General features: G+C 44.6%; 1 protein-coding gene across 2 annotated transcripts in view; it reads right to left on the bottom strand.

Moving 5' to 3' along the window:
* The window catches only part of SNX7 (sorting nexin 7), a 305,876-nt gene that overhangs the window by 75,522 nt on the left and 210,404 nt on the right, over positions 1–19,950 (bottom strand). For both annotated transcript variants that reach the window (XM_069641532.1, XM_069641533.1), the window contains one exon: positions 9,454–9,606. In XM_069641532.1, the coding sequence (XP_069497633.1) occupies positions 9,454–9,606 (153 nt within the window). The remainder of the gene's footprint in view (positions 1–9,453; positions 9,607–19,950) is intronic.

Below are 19,950 nucleotides of genomic sequence, written 5' to 3'. Positions count from 1 at the left end.
CTTGAAAGAGGCATATATTAACCCCCCCTTCTAAAAAAGAATACATTGGATCCTAATATAGCTAAACAATACCACCCAATAACCAATGTACCATTCCTGTCGAAGATCTTGGACCGGGTTACCTATGGCCAACTGCAATGTTTTCTCGAAAATAACAATCTTTTGAATCCCAAACAGTCCGGAATGGAGACCACACTTTTGTACCTGAAATCGAACATTACCAGAATGGTAGATCACGGCAGTCCAGCAATATTGATGTTGTTTGATTTATCTGCCGCATTCCATTTGGTGGATCATGCACAGCTTGTCACCAGATTGGCAGAATGGGTTAACTGCTCTCATGCTGCTTCGGCCTAGATGTCCTCCTTCTTAGGGCATAGAAATGCAAGAGTGGTTGTAAAAGATGCCAGTTCCGATCCCACACTAGTCACATGTGGAGTGCCCCATGGGTCGTGTATTTCATCAACATTTTTTAACATTTAAATCATGCCCCTCCTTGTACTTCTTGATGACCTGGATGTCCGCTATACATACTATGCCGATGACACTCCGGTCATAATCGAGCTGTCAGGCTGTTATTCTAGAGACACCTTACTTATCAACTCCATATATCATGCCATACAAGAGTGGATGGTAACTAATTCCTTAGCACTAAATGCTGGCAAGACTGAACTGCTAATTATAGCATTCAGCAATAAGATAAAAACACTTGATTTCCGACTATGATTGTTTCACCATTGCCGGCAATATCATCAAAGTATCTAAGTCTGTTAAGAATTTAGGTGTCACTTTTGATGCAGAACTATCCATGAAGCTACATGTTGCCCAAGTACGAGCAGCTTGTGGATACACCATTAAACTGCTTAACTACATTCGTCCATGCATTTCTTTAAAATTCAGGGTCCTTCTGACCACAGCTCTGATTAACTCCCGCCTTGACTATGGTAATAGGCTCTTGGCAGGAACCTCCAAAGCTTATCTTAATGTACTTCAAGTTGTTCAGAATAGTGATGTGAGAGCCGTTTTTAGTCCTTTTAAAAAAGATCATGTAATCGAGGCCAGACGGGAACTACATTGGCTCCCGGTTAAACATAGCGTCATGCACAAGATTCTGTCATTGACCTACAAATGCTGCAACAAGGACTAAATATTTATGCGATCGGCTGACTCCCCTTATGTCGAGTCACCCCCATGCTCCTTTGATTCTACAAAAATGTACACAGCCAAGATTCAAGCTTATGAGAATTGGTGGTACAACATTTAATGTCCATGCACCAGCAGCCTTGAAAAGGTTACCCCTTCATCTCACGCAGGCAAATTTACTCACCACCTTTAAAAAGTGGTATTAAGACACTCCTTTTCAATTTAGTTCCTGATGAATTCATAGCTCGGCTCTTCCTCCATGCCTATCCTGCTTTTAATGTCTCATGTATTGTACGTTACTATGTGTGCTTTGAGGCCGATGGGCGATTTGGCGAATTACAAAAAATATAAATAAATAAATCTCTGAGGCGGGCACTCGGCCCCAAGGCAAATCAAGAAGGGATGCAGTCCCTGGAAAAATAACCCTAAATAAAACACAAAAGAGGGGTAATTCCAAAGCTCCCCAAATGGATAACATGGCGAGAGAAGGCGATCCAATAGAGAACATTGGGACAAGAGAAATAAATCAGACTGAGACAGAAAATGATCAAGAATCGGATACTCTTGATGGTGAACCAACAACATGTGACAATGCTGAATCATCTGATCAAAATGAAAGGCAAAACACACCAAGGAAATCTTTCCCATTTTTGAGGGGAAAAAAAAGATTAAACCAGTGCGCCAAGTGCCTTTGCCACAAAAAAAGTAAAAAACACTGTCAGATAAAAGACAGAAATCGAATGCCTGTAGAGCCTTCTTTCGGAACCGGAAAAAACCCTGCCACCCGAGAGCTAATCAGCAAAAATTGAAGGGAACGCAACCAAGGGAGACTGAAACGTAACAGCGCCAAACTGCAGAGAACGGGGTTGAACAAGAGGAGCAGCAATCAAACATCCAAATTGAAGAAAATCCAATGGTATACATCTTGGAGCCCTCAATCTATTCTACTGAATCCACCAATTAAGCGCTGTCAAGAAATCAGGGGATCCCAAGTGGGGAAACGCAATTGAGCATAGATCAGACCATGACCACAGTAATGACAGTTAAGGCCCCAAACTCCTTGAGAGCTAGAGAGGGGGTGTTTCAAACCCTGGCCCAAAGAAGAGGTGGCAGAGAGTTCCGGCACATACTCTGATAAATTGGCCAGGACCATTGAGGTAAAGGGCCATCATCAATCTCCCCATAAAGGCGAACCCTTGAAAGTAACCTTCTTTTGCCTAAAGTGGACTAAAGGAGGGTAGAAGAAATCCAACAAAGCGCTTTGTGTAATTACAAAGAGGACGAATGGGCCTGGCTTCTCAGGACCAATAGCGCGATATAAATGGGCTCTTGGAGCCTATGAAAATTGGCTGTTGGAATACAAAAGAGTTTATCCATCTTTTTAATAATGAGGAGCAGGTCCTGAAAACCTTGAACATTTTATGCTTCCAGGAATCCTGGGTAAGACAAGCCCCTTTATGTGAGGGATATACAACTTTTCTAAATCCAGCAATAAAAGGCCCAACTGGTAAACCATTTTTGGGTCTTTTAACCTTAATTAAAATGGTCCAAATAATCAGTATGCTAAAACAGTATACTCCCAACCCATGGATCCAAGTCCTTACGTTGGAGATCAGACCAAATTCCAAAGCTCCAAAACTTAATTTTGTACTTGCTGAATTTGTATTGGAATCCAGCCAAAGTAAAGGAAGATGAAAATTCATAAAATCTGTGATAGATCAGATAGACTTTGTGAATCCCTACGTTATACTTTGTGGAGACTTGAACATCAGGTGCATTGATAACAGGACCCCCGTAAAATCTATTGAAGCCATAGCAGCCTCCGCCAGAGCCAGTGCTGAAAGTACCACATATGGAGGGCTAGAGAACTCCAAATGCTTAATGGCAAAAGGGGGATATCCCGGTTCAAGCCACCAGGCAGTGTGGCCGCCCTAAAACCACATTAGACTACTTTACTACGAGGGGTCATGTCACTGGAGATACTCCAAATGGAATCCAGTGATTGTGCTCTCCTGTGGTTGAGATGGAAAGGAATGACCATGGGGAAGATAGAGGGTAAACACATTGACGTTCAGGTCTTCCAAGGTAGAAACAGATTGTATATGAAACCCCATAACATCTTGGAGGTTATAATGAAATTCAGAGACCTGGTCGATCAAAATATTTCAACCTTGAACTACGTGCCCTTACTCACAAAATGTGTACAAGCGCCGTCTACAGAAGGAAAACCTGAATTCTTCTGAAAACAGATACAGCAATATATTGCTAGAGGAGCGGAAGAGATTTAGGATAGAAATGAGAGCGCTAAACAGTGATCTGGGGATCATACGAGTCTTGAATAAGAAAAAAGGAAGGCAACAATATAAAAATAGGCTTTTGTCATTCAAAGCCGAAAGATCTCAGCAAGAGGCAGAGAACATGCTAAAAGTGATATGCAAGAAAAATTCCTGTCTAACATGGGAATGGATAACAAAGTGGGCACTCCTCAAGAAGTGCTACAAATGTTAGCAGTTATGGAACAACAGTGGGTCGATAACTTTGGATCCTTGTTTGCCCCTTATCCGGCTAAGTGGGCCAAACCGGAGAGCTTGATCCTACACCGTGGTCTTGGCAAATGGACAAAGAGAACATCTTGAACTTGATTATGAAATTAAGTACTTCAAGAGCCCCTGGCCCGATTGCCTGACTAACAATATCTTAAAGCAGGCTCCAGTTCTGTGGACAGAATTTGCATTCCTTCTATTCTATCAAATAATTAAAGAGAAAAGGGTTCCCTTGTCACGAAAAAGGCCCTCATAATACCCATTTTTAAGAAGGGCGTTAGATCAAACCCTAAAAATGATTGACCAATTGTGCAGTTGGATACTATGGGAAAGGTTTTTGCATCCCTTATATTGCAACATCTGACACATCCCTTATATTGCAACAGTGGGCCAATGAAACGGGTCGTCTAGACCCCGCCATAAAGGATTCATTCAAAGGTATAGGAACATCCCTAAATCTTTTTCTGTTAATCCTGCTCAAGCTCCAGGTGGCTAGAGAGAAAACAAAACCCTATATTGCATTTGTGCACCTGGAGCAGGCATTCAACAGTATTAACAGGGAAAGACTGTGGACCAAATTAAATAACTGGAACTGATCTCCGCATCTGACTCTATGAGGGATCTGTACTCCGGAACAATGCAGGTTAGATTGAACCTGCAGGGCCTGTTATCTAAGAATATTGAGACATATCGGGGATTGAAGCAGGGCTGCGTGTTGGCGCCAGCCGTGTTTAATCTATATAAATCAGATATGGCTTTGAGCCAAAGCAATGTAACTGCCTTTCTGCCCAAGATCAATGGAACCTTGACATCTTAGATCCTGTATGCGGATGATCTGATCCTAATAGACATAACCCCAATAGGTCTTAAACATAGATTAAATTGCCTTCAGGAATATATGATTGCTAATGACCTGAGAATCAATGTTAAAAAATCTAAAATGATGGTCCTAAGTGCTATGATGGTCCTAAGTGCTAACAAAGGCAATCGAAAGCCAACAGTTCAATGGTTTTTTGGCAAGGAGTCCCTGGAGTGCATTCACTCGATTACATATCTGGGGCTGTGTATTAATCAAAGCCTGATTGAAACCCATGGGCATTGAGATTAAGATCAAAGGTAAAACATTTGGCCTCACAAGGAATGATTTTCCATCAGAGGATTGGCAAATTTAGATTGATCCCTCTCCTTATTTTCCATAATCAGAAAGTAAGTCCAATACTCTCAAATGGTGCGGAAAGGGGTCTGAATCTCACCTGGAAAATGTGGGAGATCCTAGAACGAGTGTTTTGGTAGAGGGTGCTTTGCCTCCTGAGAAGCCTACCTGTGGCCTCTATTATATTTGAATTGGTGCTGCAATGCCTATATTCAATATCTTTATGGAAGTCGATAACCACGTTTCGGAAATCTCTTACAGCTCAAACATCTCCTCCATTGCATATTCTAGATGAGAGATTGTCTTTAGAATATTGTAAAGCGAAACATACTGCTTGATTGTCAAAGTTGAATCTATCTTTTTAGCTTTTAGTTAGTAATCCAATGGCTGTTAAAATGAAATTACAAAACCATGAATGGATATTAACTCGAGAAAAAAGAAACCAATATTCTTTAATAAAGGACTATTCTGGAGAATGTAGAACGTTGAAAACAAACCCTAAATACCTAGTGAAATTTCCCAGTCCGACATCCGATTCAACCTATACTTTATTGAAGAGTTCCTGGGAGCTTTTAAACAAATTGGAAAACATGCCCTGACCTGTAGGTTCTGCGAAAAACAGGTTGTAGTAGAAACATTGAAAAATACAATAGTTTCATGTGTGGGACTAACCGTCTTATTACTTGTGAGTCTTTATTGACAGAGTCAATACATTATCTCTGGATAAATGGTGTAGGTTGCTTCTATTAGGGGAGAATCCATCTGTGATTTTTTCACGGGTGACATTTTTAAAAAGAGCCTATTAAGAACGATAGGGTGCAATATATATTTTTTTATAGAATGTGTATTTCCTCTTGAGTTTTTTTTTATTTTGTCTATTCCCCTGATTGCGTATCAGTGATATGGTTATCATATGGAATAGTTCTTCTCACCCAAGAGATTATTTTATGATGAAATGATGTGTAATGATTTGGAAATGTTAAAGGTTTGAAATAAACCAGTAAAACATACAAATAAAAGAACATCATAATGGACCTCTTACGATGCTCAAAAGGTTAAATTTGCATCATGGGTCTGCCAAGTTAGCTCATACTTACTGGGAGTTGCCAGAAACCCAGCAGCTGCTTTTAGTTCTGGCTAATCAAATCTTTCATTTGATCCAGGTATAGCGTTCCCCAAGCAACTTGGATGATTGCTTGAAAGTTCCTCAAAATAAAATCTGGTTCAGCACCTGGCTGGGCCACCAACCTGACAACTGTAGCTGAATGGTTCTAGGTAGAAAAACCTGATATGAATATGGGAAATATTTAAGTAGAGTGAGCAATCAGACTGCATTTGGGCTTATATTACACTATGCTTTGGCTTAATGATGTGGGTTAAAACCAGGTATTGAGAATGACTGGCTTTACAAGTAGGTGATCGTATGAAGTGTGTACATCACAGTGATGCAGGTAATATATAGCCTTGCCAGATTCTTCACTTGTATGTCCATCCACAGATTAAAGTAATTCGTAGTGACAATTATCTGGAACAACAAGACCATTCTACGAATACCTTATGGGACGTCGGATTTCTAGGACCGCTTGCAGTAAACAAAAAATAAAGGATAACAGTATTCAGAATTTCCGTGCAGGTTAGCGCATCAACATGTACCACTGCTAATCACCTGCCTTTTCTGGATTGTGTCTTTGTGTACAAACATTCAATCATTGTGCTCAAATGCATTAATATGGTGTTCGGAGCAAGTAAGGACGCAAGCAAGGAGGATAGCTTTAGGACAACTGACAAAATAACTACTGATTTGTAGGAGCCCAGGGATGAGTAGTGGCCAAACCGCGTAATCAACCCAACACTAAACCAGCAGTGATCCCAATCACAAAAGTGAACCAGGCAAAGGCCAAAAAGTACAACCCTGCACTGTCTTGCAGCACAGGCAGAGAGCAGGCTATATCTTCAGGCCCGGTATGAACGGATAACTTAGCAACAAAAACAGCAATTCTACAAAACCTGCACAAAAAACGACTGTACAAACAAGATTCTAAAATATATAGCCTTTTAATTAAACAATACAGATGCAAGTAACTACATACAAACACAAACAAAAATCCACACCTGAAAAGAAACAGAAAATGCAAGCAGCTATCATAGAATAGCACTCGGACTAGATGAGCAGGGGTGTTCAGGCAGTCAAATGGCACAATGTCAGTGTTCAAGAAAATGTATAATAAAAAAATAGGTAGGATGGGGGTCTTACAATTCACTATGGCCCCAAAAGTAGACCAGTGCACTGGGCAATTTCACAGTACCTCATTTGTCTTTGGGGCTCATAGCAGTGAGGCAGGCATTTTGGCATCACAGTTTGAACGAGTTCGGCATTGATACAAGTATTCGATCAGCTGCAAGAGATCTCAATGATGCAGTGCTATTCAGCATTAGCTTCTGCTTGCTGTCGAAGATTCTGGGAATGGCAGGTGGTGTCGCGTCAGCCATACTGAAAGACTCACCAACCTTCGGGATAGAGAAGTAGAGACTTGCCTTTGGTGGCAAGGGCAATCTGCTGGCTCAATATGTCATGGGGGCAGAGCAGCAGCACTGGCCTGGAGCTTGAAGAAGCGGTTGAACAGATGGTGGTGGTGGTGTCTAGGTGGGATGCCAGATGACTCAATGGGTCTTAGATCAGAGATAGTAGTGCTTCAGCATTAAGCAAACTCGGAGATACAAAGGCAGTCAAACATCGAGATCAAGGATGACTACAGCAGTTTCCTTGCAACAGTTTAGATGGTGTTGAAGGTACCCACACTGGTTTTGAGGTAGTTTGTAGAAGCAGGAAGCCTGGGGTGGTTTCATTAGTGTTGTAGTTACTCGAAATGAGTCCTTTGGTTGCACTCCCACTCCGGGGAGCTTTGCCAGCGCACACACACAGGTTTCTTCACTTCCAGTGACAGGGTCCCGGTTCCACTGCAGCCACAGTGGGTGCCAGGTGTCATAGAAAATGGATGTAGCTCCTTTATTATGTGATCTTATCTGTCACGTGCCACAACCCAACATGGCTTATATTTAGAGATGTACCTGCTAATAAACTGATTAAGGCAGACTATTATAATTTAAATCGGAGGTTAAACTGCAACCTTTAACTGCACTGAATGAGTCCCAGCAACTACTAGGTTTGCACAGGTGACTTTTTAACCTGCGTTGTGCCACAGCAGAGCTGGAGCTGTTATGGCAGTAGACTGGTTACAGGAAAGTACCAGAGTGCACTTTCAGGGGTTCGGAGGGTCCGATTAGCAAACCTACCTTTCAGAAACAAAATTGCTTGCATCATTTTCTATTATAACAATCAATATCGTCATGCACACACCTGGTGGCATTCTGTCACAGCAACATGTTTGCCTTAGGAACAAGACAATTTCATGCAACATGGGCTCAATCCCTAGTCCAGAGCTTTGAAGTATTTAGCACCATATCAATCACCAATAATAATAATAATAAATAATGTAACGTGCTCAATTTATACACCTAGCACGTTGTGGATCTATAAAGTTTGCTTGGCAGCCAAATGAACATTAAATAATATTATTTTGAGCACGGGGGTGTTGGAGCATCTGTCCGTTCTGTGGTGTGGAAAACGTAGAGCAGTTCAGTTTGCCGATTTCTTTTGTTTTTGCACACTCCTGATATTGTGGAGGGAGTGAGAGTAGTATTAACTAAGTTCATCCCATAAATTGTTTGCATCAATTTGTCTGTCTCAGGATCATTCAGGAGTGGCTGGGGTGATGGGTGTCGGATAGAACAAAGTGTGAACCTGCATCAATGTGGTCAGTCATGCTAGTATGGGAGCAAAGTGGGCTGACCACTTCCTGAAAACTGTGGGAGGTGTACTTCAGCATGTGTTTAGGACTGGATGTTTTTTGCAGCATCAGGCAGATCTGTGCGGATGTCTTTATGGGGTTGCCTAATCCATCAGTGCTGGTCGGTGTCCAATGTTGTGTCTGATCATGTCAGAAGTCGCCAAGGGAGGTAAAGAAGCTTTTCCCTTATTGCACTTTGCGTCCAATCTCTGTTGGTGTGTTTTAGAATAGCGTCCTGTATTTTGTACTGGACCCTGGTATTTAGAGTTTTTGCATGTTGGTAGTTGCCCAAAGGGAAGGTGGATTGCAGGCGCATGAATTGCACCTGACAATTGTCAGATATCCCCAGAACACAATCTCTATTCACTCATGGATTTAGTTAAAAAAAAAAAAAGAAAGAAAAAAAAAAAAACAATCATCCAAATAAATTCAAGAGCTCAAACGAATAGAAACAAAATGATTGCAGCCCCAGCAAAAACTATGCATGTATGTAATTGTTTAAATCATTTTGTAATTCAGCTGCAAAACCTACTATCTGGTCACTGCACAAATCTTTGCTGTCACTTAGTTTTCGTTTTTAATAGAAGATGACCCCTTACGAAGTATTTGGTTATTATATTGGCAACCAAAAAAGACCTACGCATAGATCAGAAATGTAATTCTTTGCCAACTACTTTCTCCAAAATAAATGAAAAAATGTACACTAGCTGATAGAAACATAGCTCTGATATAGTTTTTGAGCTTCTCTAAAACCTTGTGCACTTACCTCTTCGTAATAGTTGACATTGTTCTCCGCCATCGTAGTGAATGCAGATTTCATATCATTTTGCATGTTTTGTTTCCATCTGTCCCAGTCAGCTTTTAATGCATTATTGGCACACTCTACTTTATCTTCCAACTTTCCAACTTCTTCTTTTAGCTGAATACAGTGGAACAAACATGTACATGTTGGCAGTCTAATACAGTCATATTGTGTTCAATATGTAGAATTCAACTTAACAATACATAACATGCTAAAAGAGGTGGTTAGAGCAGCAGAATACCTGGAAAGTCAAATGTATTGATTTTCTCAGTGAACATCCTTTCGGATGATGCAGACAATATGTTTTGATTAATCTGTAGTTACATGGCACTAATGCTAATAGTTTTACCATAATATTGCTGAACAGGACAATCATTTCAGTGATGAGGTGTGAAATCCCTGCTCCAGAACCACATGTTGACATTCATACATGCTGGATCTAGTGAAGCAATGTTGTTACCCATCAGGGAGGAGATATTACAAATCTTGAACTAGGACACCATGCTGCATTAACCCTGCTCAACCTAGCAGCAGCATGTGATATGGTTGATCATAACATCCCACTACACTCCCTTGAGCATGTTCTAGGTATAGCAGTAATTGCTCTGACCTGGCCTGACCATCCTTCCTTAAAGTTGGTTGGCGGCAGGTATCAATTGGTCAATTAAACTCCTGTAGTTGGGGGGCAAAAGTCTATATGAGCTGAAGTACTTATTTGCAGGTATGTAAGAAAAAAGTCTTTGCACAGTGTTTAAGAAGTCTTTGAAGAAAAAGAATCATCAATGTAGGGCCACAAGCTGTTAGACTTGTGAGTCGTAGAAGATGCAAGCAACTCTACAGCAAGAGGCAAGTCATCTCAGACACATACAGTACTTTTGTATAGAAGAAAAAGTGCAGCAGATGCCTTCTGTTCCTGAGCAGCTCTGCAGATCTCACTTTTCCTCGGCTTCAGTCGTGGGGACAAGAGGGAGGACTTCTGGGGACTCCTGCACAGCAATGGGACGGTCATCGCTCCCAACCGGCAATCTTTGAACAAATGGCTGTTCAGTGTTTCAGCTCCTCGCGTCTACCGCAAATAGCAACATCGCGATTCCTGGCAGTTGAGATGGGCTTTCCTTGCTTCTGGGGTCCTGCACTCTGTTGATGGGGCTCAGGCTCAGTCAGTCCTGCTTCCTGGGAGTCCGGAGTATGTTCCTGGAGCTCTTGGCCAGCTTAAAAGCAATGCACACAATCTGGTGTTCCACTCCCTGGTTTTGCAGTTTCCAGTAGCAACTCTGTGGAAAGTCAACCAGCTCAGAGAGAATGTCCAGGTGGCTTACTTTGGAGGTGATTGGTCCCACCAACTCAAGGCGAGCAGTCATCCGTGCAGGGGCTTCTCTCTTGATATGAATTTGGAGTTTCAGCACAGCAGCAGTGCTTCACCAGGCGAACCAACGGTCCAGGAGTTGGAGCAGGCGTCCTCTTCAAATTCTTCTTTGGTTCCTTCATCCAGTGGCCGACTGCCTTCCAAGCCAAAAGCCTTGCCTTTTATTCAGTTCTCTCACATTCATTTCAGCCTAGCTGTCAGTCACCCGGCAGGAAGGCTGTCCTTGCCGAACAGTCAGCAAGCCAATTGCTTCAGAGTGCATTTGGGTCTCCTAGGAGACCAAGCACAGGGAGTTTCGGGCACCTCCCTCACTTCCTGTCCACCCCAGACACCCTGGAGTCAGAGGCGGGCTTCACTCGTGACTCCCGCCAAAAGCAAAGCGAACAAAGGGACCAAACCAAGTTTGGCGCGCAGAATGAATCTCAAGATAAGACCTTTCCACAAAGAAATGGTGAAAACAGAAGACCAGGACCATTTTGACAAAAATGGCACTCTTGGGTTCTTTACTGCAGCTGCAAACGCAGCCCGCATTAAATGCACACCACGGTAGTTAAAAGTAAACCCCTGCCACCGGCTATTCATTGAGAAAAGGGTAACATAAAATGTTTACATGAGAAGCTAGACAAAGGGGATACTAGATAACCCCTCTAGCACCCTATTGTAAGTTAGTGTGTGCTGGGTGTAGAAAGTTTCAAATTTAAGTAAAGTCAAGTTCACTTTACTGCTCTGGGAAACAATAGTTTATCCCAGAGAAGGCATTTAAACCTTTGGGAAACCTGGAAGACTTCCTTGTGTCACTGCACTGAAGGTGCTGTGTGACACAATGTGAAAGATGATGCCTATGGAGTTTGTCAGACTCCACAACCAAAAGAAACACAGTGTTCAAAAATCACATTAAAATACACAAGAAAGTGGGAAAAAGGGTCCCACTCTCTCCAGGTTGAAAAAATCATATTCTCAAAATCCAGCAAAGTTGCTAGGGGTCTCGGAGGTGGAGGGAATTCGCACATTTCTGAGAATTCTCCCTAACAAAACAGTAGCCAATCCATATGGAAATGACATTGATCGAGCAAGTTGAATGACTGCAAAACTAGAAATCAATGACGTCATCACGACACAGCCGCACTTATACATGAAGTACTTGTGCATCCATTCATGACGTTACACAAACATGCACTTGTTTATTGCATATAGCCACAAAGCAAATGCTTGTGACCCACGTAGGCACAGTTCAGATACACATACATATCTCTATATATTCATATCTTTTGCCAAAGCTGAAACCGCAAGATCACAAGTATTCATTATTTAGCTTGCACATGCTCGACTGCCACCAACATGGAGAAGCCATAAGGAACAATATGGAAGCTGTAGGTCTCTGAAATTAATGACAAAGGATACATGCACACGGTACATGCACAGGCTGACATGATTGCCGCAGCCAGAGGCGTGCCGAAACGATGCACCCAATCAAAGAATAGTGGAGACAGGAAAATTCAAGTTACCAAGACATTGAGTCACCTGCAGAAAATCAGATACTTCCAAAACAAAGTGAAGGTGAACTGTGCACCTTCCCTGTCCAGGCAAGTATGTGCCATCTGTATTAACGCCATGTGAATTCTTGATCAACTTTAACTAGTCCAAAAATGAACAACCCACACTGATCCTGCACTTCTAGGAACCATAAAGCACACTAGACTTAGATCATTGACTAATAAGTATAAATGGTACAAACCAACTAGAACATTAAATAAGATGGGTCCCGATCCTTAGAAACATCAAGCCAGTAAAGGGCATCTGGACTTAGCAAAGGGATGATGGCATTTGCAGCAAACTATGCAACAACCTTCTGCAATATCTCAAAACCCAGGGAAACCAAAGATTTCAGGAACCCTCCTAAAATGTCCCTATTGCAGAGAGCCTATTAGTCTCCACAACTAACGGAGTTGACAGTCAAGATGCACAACACCAATCTAGAGTCGGAAACCAAGTCTAGGTTTTTCCATCATAAAAATGACATCTGACATCTGTTATCAATCTCGACATAAACTCACTATTCCCTCAAGTACATAGAGTGGAAAGGTAAACATGATGACTTTTTTAGAAGCAAGGTGATAGCTCTGAAATTCAAGCCAACATGAAGAATGAAAATGCATCCATGGTATAAGTCACAAATAAAAACAGAAAAATAATGGGCCACAAATGATCTGCCCGATAGTAACATTGCTTTGTTTGCCTAGATGTCTAGTTTTAACAGAGGTGTGTTTCCCCTAAAGGGAGTTAGACATTCATCTTTTTCTTTTTGAGGAAGATGCTTTGTTACAAATCAGAAAAAGGCCCCTTACAGTTCATTGTCTTAATTTATCCTTTTCAGTTAAGAAAACCTCTATTGATATTTTATTTCTATTGCGCTCGTACACAAGTGGTTCAGAGTGCGACAAGGCAAAGGAGGGGAAAAAGGGAGAACAAAACAGCGATCTTACTCGGCCCAGTGACATTGAGAACGCGCAAGTGCATGGGAGAGGGGGAGGGGAAAAGTACATGGAAGGGGGGAGAAGTGGAAACTATGAAGCAGAGGAGAAACAGATAAATAATAATAAATAAATAATAAAGGCAACAAACAGTGGTAGTGCAGCCAGCAGTTTGCAAGTGCTAGGTTTAAGGCAGCAGACAGGGTAGGTCTGATAAGTGCAGGAAGAAAAAGGGGGGGGGGCTGTATGGGTACAGATACAGACCCCAGTGCAAGGGGTGGTCCGGAGACAGTTCGGGAGGGTGGCAGGTTGAGCAGGTACCTGGGCCTGGAGGACAGAGGGTGGCCAGGTGCACAGTGCCAAGAGAGAACAGATCAGCAGGGAAGAGGGGGAGCGAAGGCAGAAAAAAAGAGGAAGGTCATGAGGTGCTCCAAGAACCGGAGATGGTTCTCCTCAAGTTTTAGAGTGGCAGGGAGGCTGTTCCACAGGGAGACCCCAGCCGAAGACAGAGATCTACCCCGAGCTCGTTTCTTTGAAAACGACTGACCCTGAGGGAGTTAGAGGTAGAGAAGCTAAGAGCTCGAGAGGGGAGGTATTTGCGGAGGGATAGCTGGAGCTATTTTGGACCCAGGCCCCAGAAAGCCTTGTGGACAATGCAGAGGGTTTTGAATTGAATCCTTGCATCCACTGGGAGCCAATAGAGAGATTTCAGAGCTGGAGAGATACGATCCCAGGGCTTGAGGCCAAGAACAAGTCTCGCAGTCCTGTTCTGGATAAATTGCAGAGGGCGGAGAATAGAGGCAGGTAGATTGATAAAGAAGCTGTTACAATAGTCCAACCTAGAGAGAACCAGAGCTTGGGATACCATGAGCTTCTGGGGGAAGGAGAGGAAAGGCAGAGTACCTCTGAGGAGGTGCAGTAGGAAGTTTGACTTTTTAAGAGACCTCAGAGTTGTAATAAAATATTCCGAAATCTTATTCTGGATCCTGAACTGTATGGTGTATATTTCTGGTTACACATTTGCAAAATATAGTGGTATGTAAAGGTATTCTAAACATAAAGCTGTGGATTTGACTGACATTGCAAGCAGACCCTTGTGTGAGTTATTGAATTAGGCAGGTGATGTTGAGTCAATGGGCTAAAGCGGTTTGTAGCCGTACAATGTCAAAGGAAAGCTTCATTGTGTCTTGTAGAGGCTCAAAAAACTTGAGAGTGGTTGTTAGGTCAGATCTTTCATTTATGCCAATTCACTTTCACCTGAGAGACTGTAAAGACTGGAGGGGGGGTGTCTGTACTCCTGCTCTCTATATGGCAGAGGAGAGGCACAGAGAACCCCAGCCAAGATTCTCTACAGGGTAGCGCTGGTCGAGCAATCAAGGCTTAGCTTCTCAGGAGGTGATGCAGGCTGGTTCTTAAATAGAGTGTAGTCCCCAAGCCCCCACAAAGGAATGTCCACACACTATATTAGTTAAAACACAGTATTTATATAATTAAGGTTCAAGGTTATATACACAATCACAATAACTCACTTTGTGCTCAGTAAATCTACAATGGCAAAAAATATACAGTTCTAAGTGGTACCACAATTATTATTAGATTTCATTAAAGTGCATCAACTGTACTCTGGTTAAAATGTCACCCAAATCCCTTAATAAAGGTAACCAACAATAGACATACGAGGAAAGCAGTTGGTTAGAACAATTGGCAGAATACTGGCCTCTACCAATAGACAGTTCTGTGTGGAGAGCCCCCCCACCTTGGCAACCTGTAAAATAAAGATATATCACAAGCCCAGTCCATATATTGTTCTATGAGTCGTATTTCCTTCTATAATGTTTCTACCACCCCAATGTACCTGGAATAGCAGAGTTCGACGACGAGTCATCGATGGATCCTTCTTGAGTGGCTCCCTTTAAAGCAGGAGCCACAGATCATCGAGATCCCTCGAAGAAAGTGAACTCGGCGTTGAGGCGGTAGATTTGGTCCCAGCAGTGCTCATCGGCGACGATTCGAAGATGTCCTGCAAGGAAGGGGCGTGTGGGGCACCTCGATGTCGATAGTTCGGGACGGCAAAGAGTTTGTGAAGAACTGTGGCCCAGCAAGGGCGTTCAGTTGTCCGGCATCTCTACAGTCTTTGGGTGGCACGAAACCCACCGGCGGATGCTCCTCGATGCGTCAACGGCCTGGCCTTCTCTGGCGGGATAAGGCGGGCAGCGGTCCAGACGAGCACGTCCGTGAATCAAAAGTCTTAGGCAAAGGAGCGTTGCGGCTCTGGTCGTCGGCGGCACGGTGTCAAGCGGTCCCCTCTTCTGGGCAACACGGCTTCGACGGGCCTCCAGAGGTTATAGCAAACCTGCAAACCCTGGTGAACGACGGTAGACGGAATGTCCGGTGCTTATCTTAGTTCTCCTTGGCGGTCCCAGCCTCCGGTCGGCAGCCTGTCGAGGGTCTGACTTCCAAGGCGCTTTGGCGAAAGTTAGCGGTGCTCAATGGTCCCTCGGAGCACGGGAAGACGGCACCTAACTAGGTCCTCTCTTGGATCAGTCTCGACGGTTTTCGGCAAAGGGATACCACAGTCAACCTTCTTCTTCAGGCTTGGCTTTGAGATTCAGCTTCAGTTTCAATGTTAGTTTCAACTCCAGCTTCTGAACGATTTCTAGCAGTGAGAGGCCCACAGATATACCAGTTGACCTCCCATTCATTCTGCTGGGTCACGCTCAGGCAACCAATCACTAAGAAGGGTATTCAGCATTCAGTCAGCCAATCAGGCATAGAGTGCATTCAGACCATTCTCCTCCCTCTCAGACACTCTCAACAAGGAATGTGTATTGGGACAAGTACCCGGCCATTCAACACTACACACTGCATTCAGACCAGTTTCGGTCAGGGCTGTCTCAGTCATTGTGTCAAACAACAGAAACCAGACATCCACAACAAGAAGTGCTTATTGGTCACACACTCCATTCACCCAGGTCCCACCCACAGGGTGCACCCACAACATTTAGTCACTGGAAAGGCTCAAGCCAGCCTGGCATGGACTTCACAACACCACCATATATGGAACTTCCACCCAACAGCCAGTCAGGGGGAAGGGACAGAGTCAGGGCTTCCCAGGACTTTGGGAAAACAAGGTAAAAGGCAATAGAAAGCAATGGGCCACAGGGACCATCTTGTTTCCTATCAGTTATGAACTGATTCCAATGGCAGGGCCTGGGTATCCCCAAAATGGAGGATACTCAGAGCACCTGTCAAATTCAGCATGGAGCTACCACCGGCCAATACACTGCTCTGTGGGCCACACACAGGTGCCCACAAACATACACTAGGGGCACAGGGTTGTACCCCCACCCATGGGTGCCATAAGGGTATCCTGTAGGTCTGTACACCAAACCAAAAACAGGAAGCGCTGCACTGCCAGGGTCCCACATGGACTCCTGGGCAGAAAACAATACAGAACACAAATGAAAAAGGATTACAGGACAAGGACAGGGACGCCCTGTCCCTCGAATGCAATTCCAGCATCATAGAGAACCCCAGCGCTTCTTGCTGGACTTGGGGATTGTTCGTCTATATTTCTGAGTGAGTGGGAACCTTTTTCTTCCACTCACCTCTTCTTTTACTATGGGAGTCATGTTAATGTCTCTCCACACTTTATTTTTGGAATCATGAATTCCTCCAACGTTCTAGGCATCTGTAATTTACTTTTGCAGAACAAAGCACTTTCTGTGCAGTGTTGCTGGAGTGCCCCTTCAGCTTCCCTTTATGTTTTCTCTTATTTTCATTGTGAGAAGTAATGTTTCCAAGGATAGGGGGATACTTTTTATCTTTGTTACCTGTTCTATTTTGAGCTCATCACACACCAGTTTATGTGGAGTGCTGAGGGGTTAGACTGTATACCCTTTCTCACTACTCCTGTATGTGATGCCGGAAATGCATCTGAGGGACAGGGCCTCTGAATCCTTGTCCTTTTTCTGTTTTTACCGTGTGTTCTGTCATGTTTTCTGCCCAGGAGTCCATGAGGGACTCCTGGCAGTGCAGCTCTCTTTTGGTTTGGTGAACAGACCCATGGGATACCCTTATGGCACCCATGGGTAGGGGTACAACCCTGTGCCCCTAGTGTATGTTTTTGGGCACCTGTGGGTGGCCCACAGAGCAGGGTATGGGCTGGTGGCAGCTCCATGCTAAACTTGACAGGTGCTCTGGGTGTCCTCCATTTTGGGATACCCAGGCCCTGCCATTGGGATCAGTTGATTCCTGATAGAAACAAGATGGCCCCTGTGGCCTCTTGCTTTCTATTGCCTGTTGTCTTGTTTTTCCCAAAGTCCTGGGAAGCCCTGGCTCTGTCCCTTCCCCCTGGCTGGCTGTTGGGTGGAAGTTCCATATATGGTGTTGTTGTGAAGGCCCAGCTAGACTGACTGGAGCCTTCCCAGTGACTGTATGTTATGGGTACCTCCTGTGGGTGGGACCTGGGTGAATGGAGTGTGTGACCAATATACACTCCTTGTTGTGGTTGTCTGGTTTCTGGCATGAGAGACAAAGACTGAGACAGCCCTGCCCGAAACTGGCCTGAATGCAGTGTGTAGTGTTGAATGGCTGGGTACTTGTCCCAATCCACATTCCTTGTTGTGAGTGTCTGAAAGGGAGGAGTGTGGCCTGAATGCACTGTGTGCCTGATTGGCTGACTGACTGCATGAATGCCCTTCTGTGTGATTGGCTGCTGTGTGTGTGCCAGCAGTGTGGATGAGAGACAGAATAGTATATCTGGGGACCTCTCACCACTGGAAATTGTTCAGAAGCATTCAGAAGCTGAGTCTCCACTCAAGAGTAACTGGATTTGCTGATCCTCGACGTCCAGCTGGAAGAAGAAGACTTGCTGTGGCATTTGCTTCGACGGAACTGAAGGTTGTCGAAATCGTCGAGGACTGACCCGAGAGAGGACCTGGCTAGGCGCCCTCTTCCCGTGCTCCGAGGGACCATCGAGCACCGCTGAATCTTCGCCGAAGCTCCCTGGACGCCAGACCATCGAAAGGCTGCCGACCGGAGAAGGGGACTGCCGAGGAGACCGAAGTAAAGCACCCGGACATCGACGCTGTCGAAGTCCATTGCCGTCGACCAGGGTTCGCAGGTCTGTGCAACCGCTGGAGGCCCGTCGAAGTTGTGTTGCCCAGCCGTGGGAACCACTTGACGCCGAGCCGCCGACGACCGGAGCCGTCCGCTCCTTGCCTAAGAACATTTGACTCGAAGGACTCCCTCGTCCGCACCGTCGACCGCTTTTGTCCTGCCGGAGAAAGTCGAGGACGACCAACGCGCCGAGGAGAATCCGCCGGTGGGTTTCCCGCCACCTCACGACCCCAAAGACTCGAGCGACTCGACGCCCTTGCTGGGCTCCCGTCTCTACAATCTTTGCGGTCCAGAACTATTGTCATCGAGGTGCCCCGCACACCTCCGCCTTGCAGGACGCCGACGCCCCGACGCCGACGAGCACCGCTCGGACGAAGCTGCCGCCTCTTCGACATCGTTCTACCTCGTTTGTCGACGGACGTTCGACGCCCCGTGCCTCCCGCTTGAAAGGGAAGGCATTCAAGAAGGGCCGTCGATTCCCCGTCGCCGAACCCCGAGGTCTTCGACGTTTCTCGACGCCTCTCGACGATCCGTGACTCCTGCTTTAAAGGGGGTCATTCAAGAAGGATCTGTCGACGCCTCTTCGAAGAACTCGACTCCACCAGGTACATTGGGGGGGTAAAAACATTGTAGGAGAGAATAAGACTGTTGAACAATATATGGACTGGGCTTGTGTTATATCTCTTTATTTTACAGGTTGCCCAGGTGGGGGGATCTCCACACAGAACTGTGTCCAGTAGCAAGGGCCAGTCTTCTGCCTATTGTTTCAACCCTCTGGTATCTCTCCTCTCTCTATTGCTGGTTTCCTTCTTATTGATCCGCGTGCCATTGCTACAGTATTGTGAATGCACTGTTATGAGGTCTAATATTAGTGGTACCACTTTAGAATTGTAGATATTTATCATTATTGGTTTTCCTGAGCACAAAGTGCGTTGTTGTGATAAGTGTACATAACCCTTGAATATTAATTATATAAAGACTGTGTTTTCAGTAATACAGTGTGTGGACATTCCTTTGTGGGGGCTTGGGGATACACTGTACTTAAGAACCAGCCTGCATCACCTCCTGAGAAGCTAGGCCTTGATTGCTCGTCCATTGCTACCACAATCGAGAATCTTGGCTGGGGTCCTCTGTGCCTCTCCTCTACCATATAGAGAGCGGAAGTACAGACCCCCCCACCGGTCTTGACACTGTAACATTTCTGTTACAGTGACAAGCATACCCAAATGGCTGATGGCATTGGACGTGTTCTACCGACTTCTGTGTAATTTGTGCTCACAAGCTGTGCTCACAGCCGCAGTAATGCAGAGAAGGGTCACCATTGACACAAACTCGTGGCTGTATTCTTTTTTTCACCATTTCTTGTTTGCTTGTCCTTTCTTGGTCCTTCTGCTGTGCTGAGTGGGGGAAGTCCTAATTCAACCTTGGTCTTCGGCAGGAATCCTTTGAGAAACCCACCAAGGCGCCAGTGTGTCTGTGAGGACAGGAAGCAGAGGAGGATCA

This window comes from Ambystoma mexicanum, chromosome 1q, assembly GCF_040938575.1.
Source record: "Ambystoma mexicanum isolate Mex_15411 chromosome 1q, UKY_AmexF1_1, whole genome shotgun sequence".
Taxonomy (NCBI): Eukaryota; Metazoa; Chordata; class Amphibia; order Caudata; family Ambystomatidae; genus Ambystoma; species Ambystoma mexicanum.
This window is presented reverse-complemented; position numbering and strand designations above follow the sequence as displayed.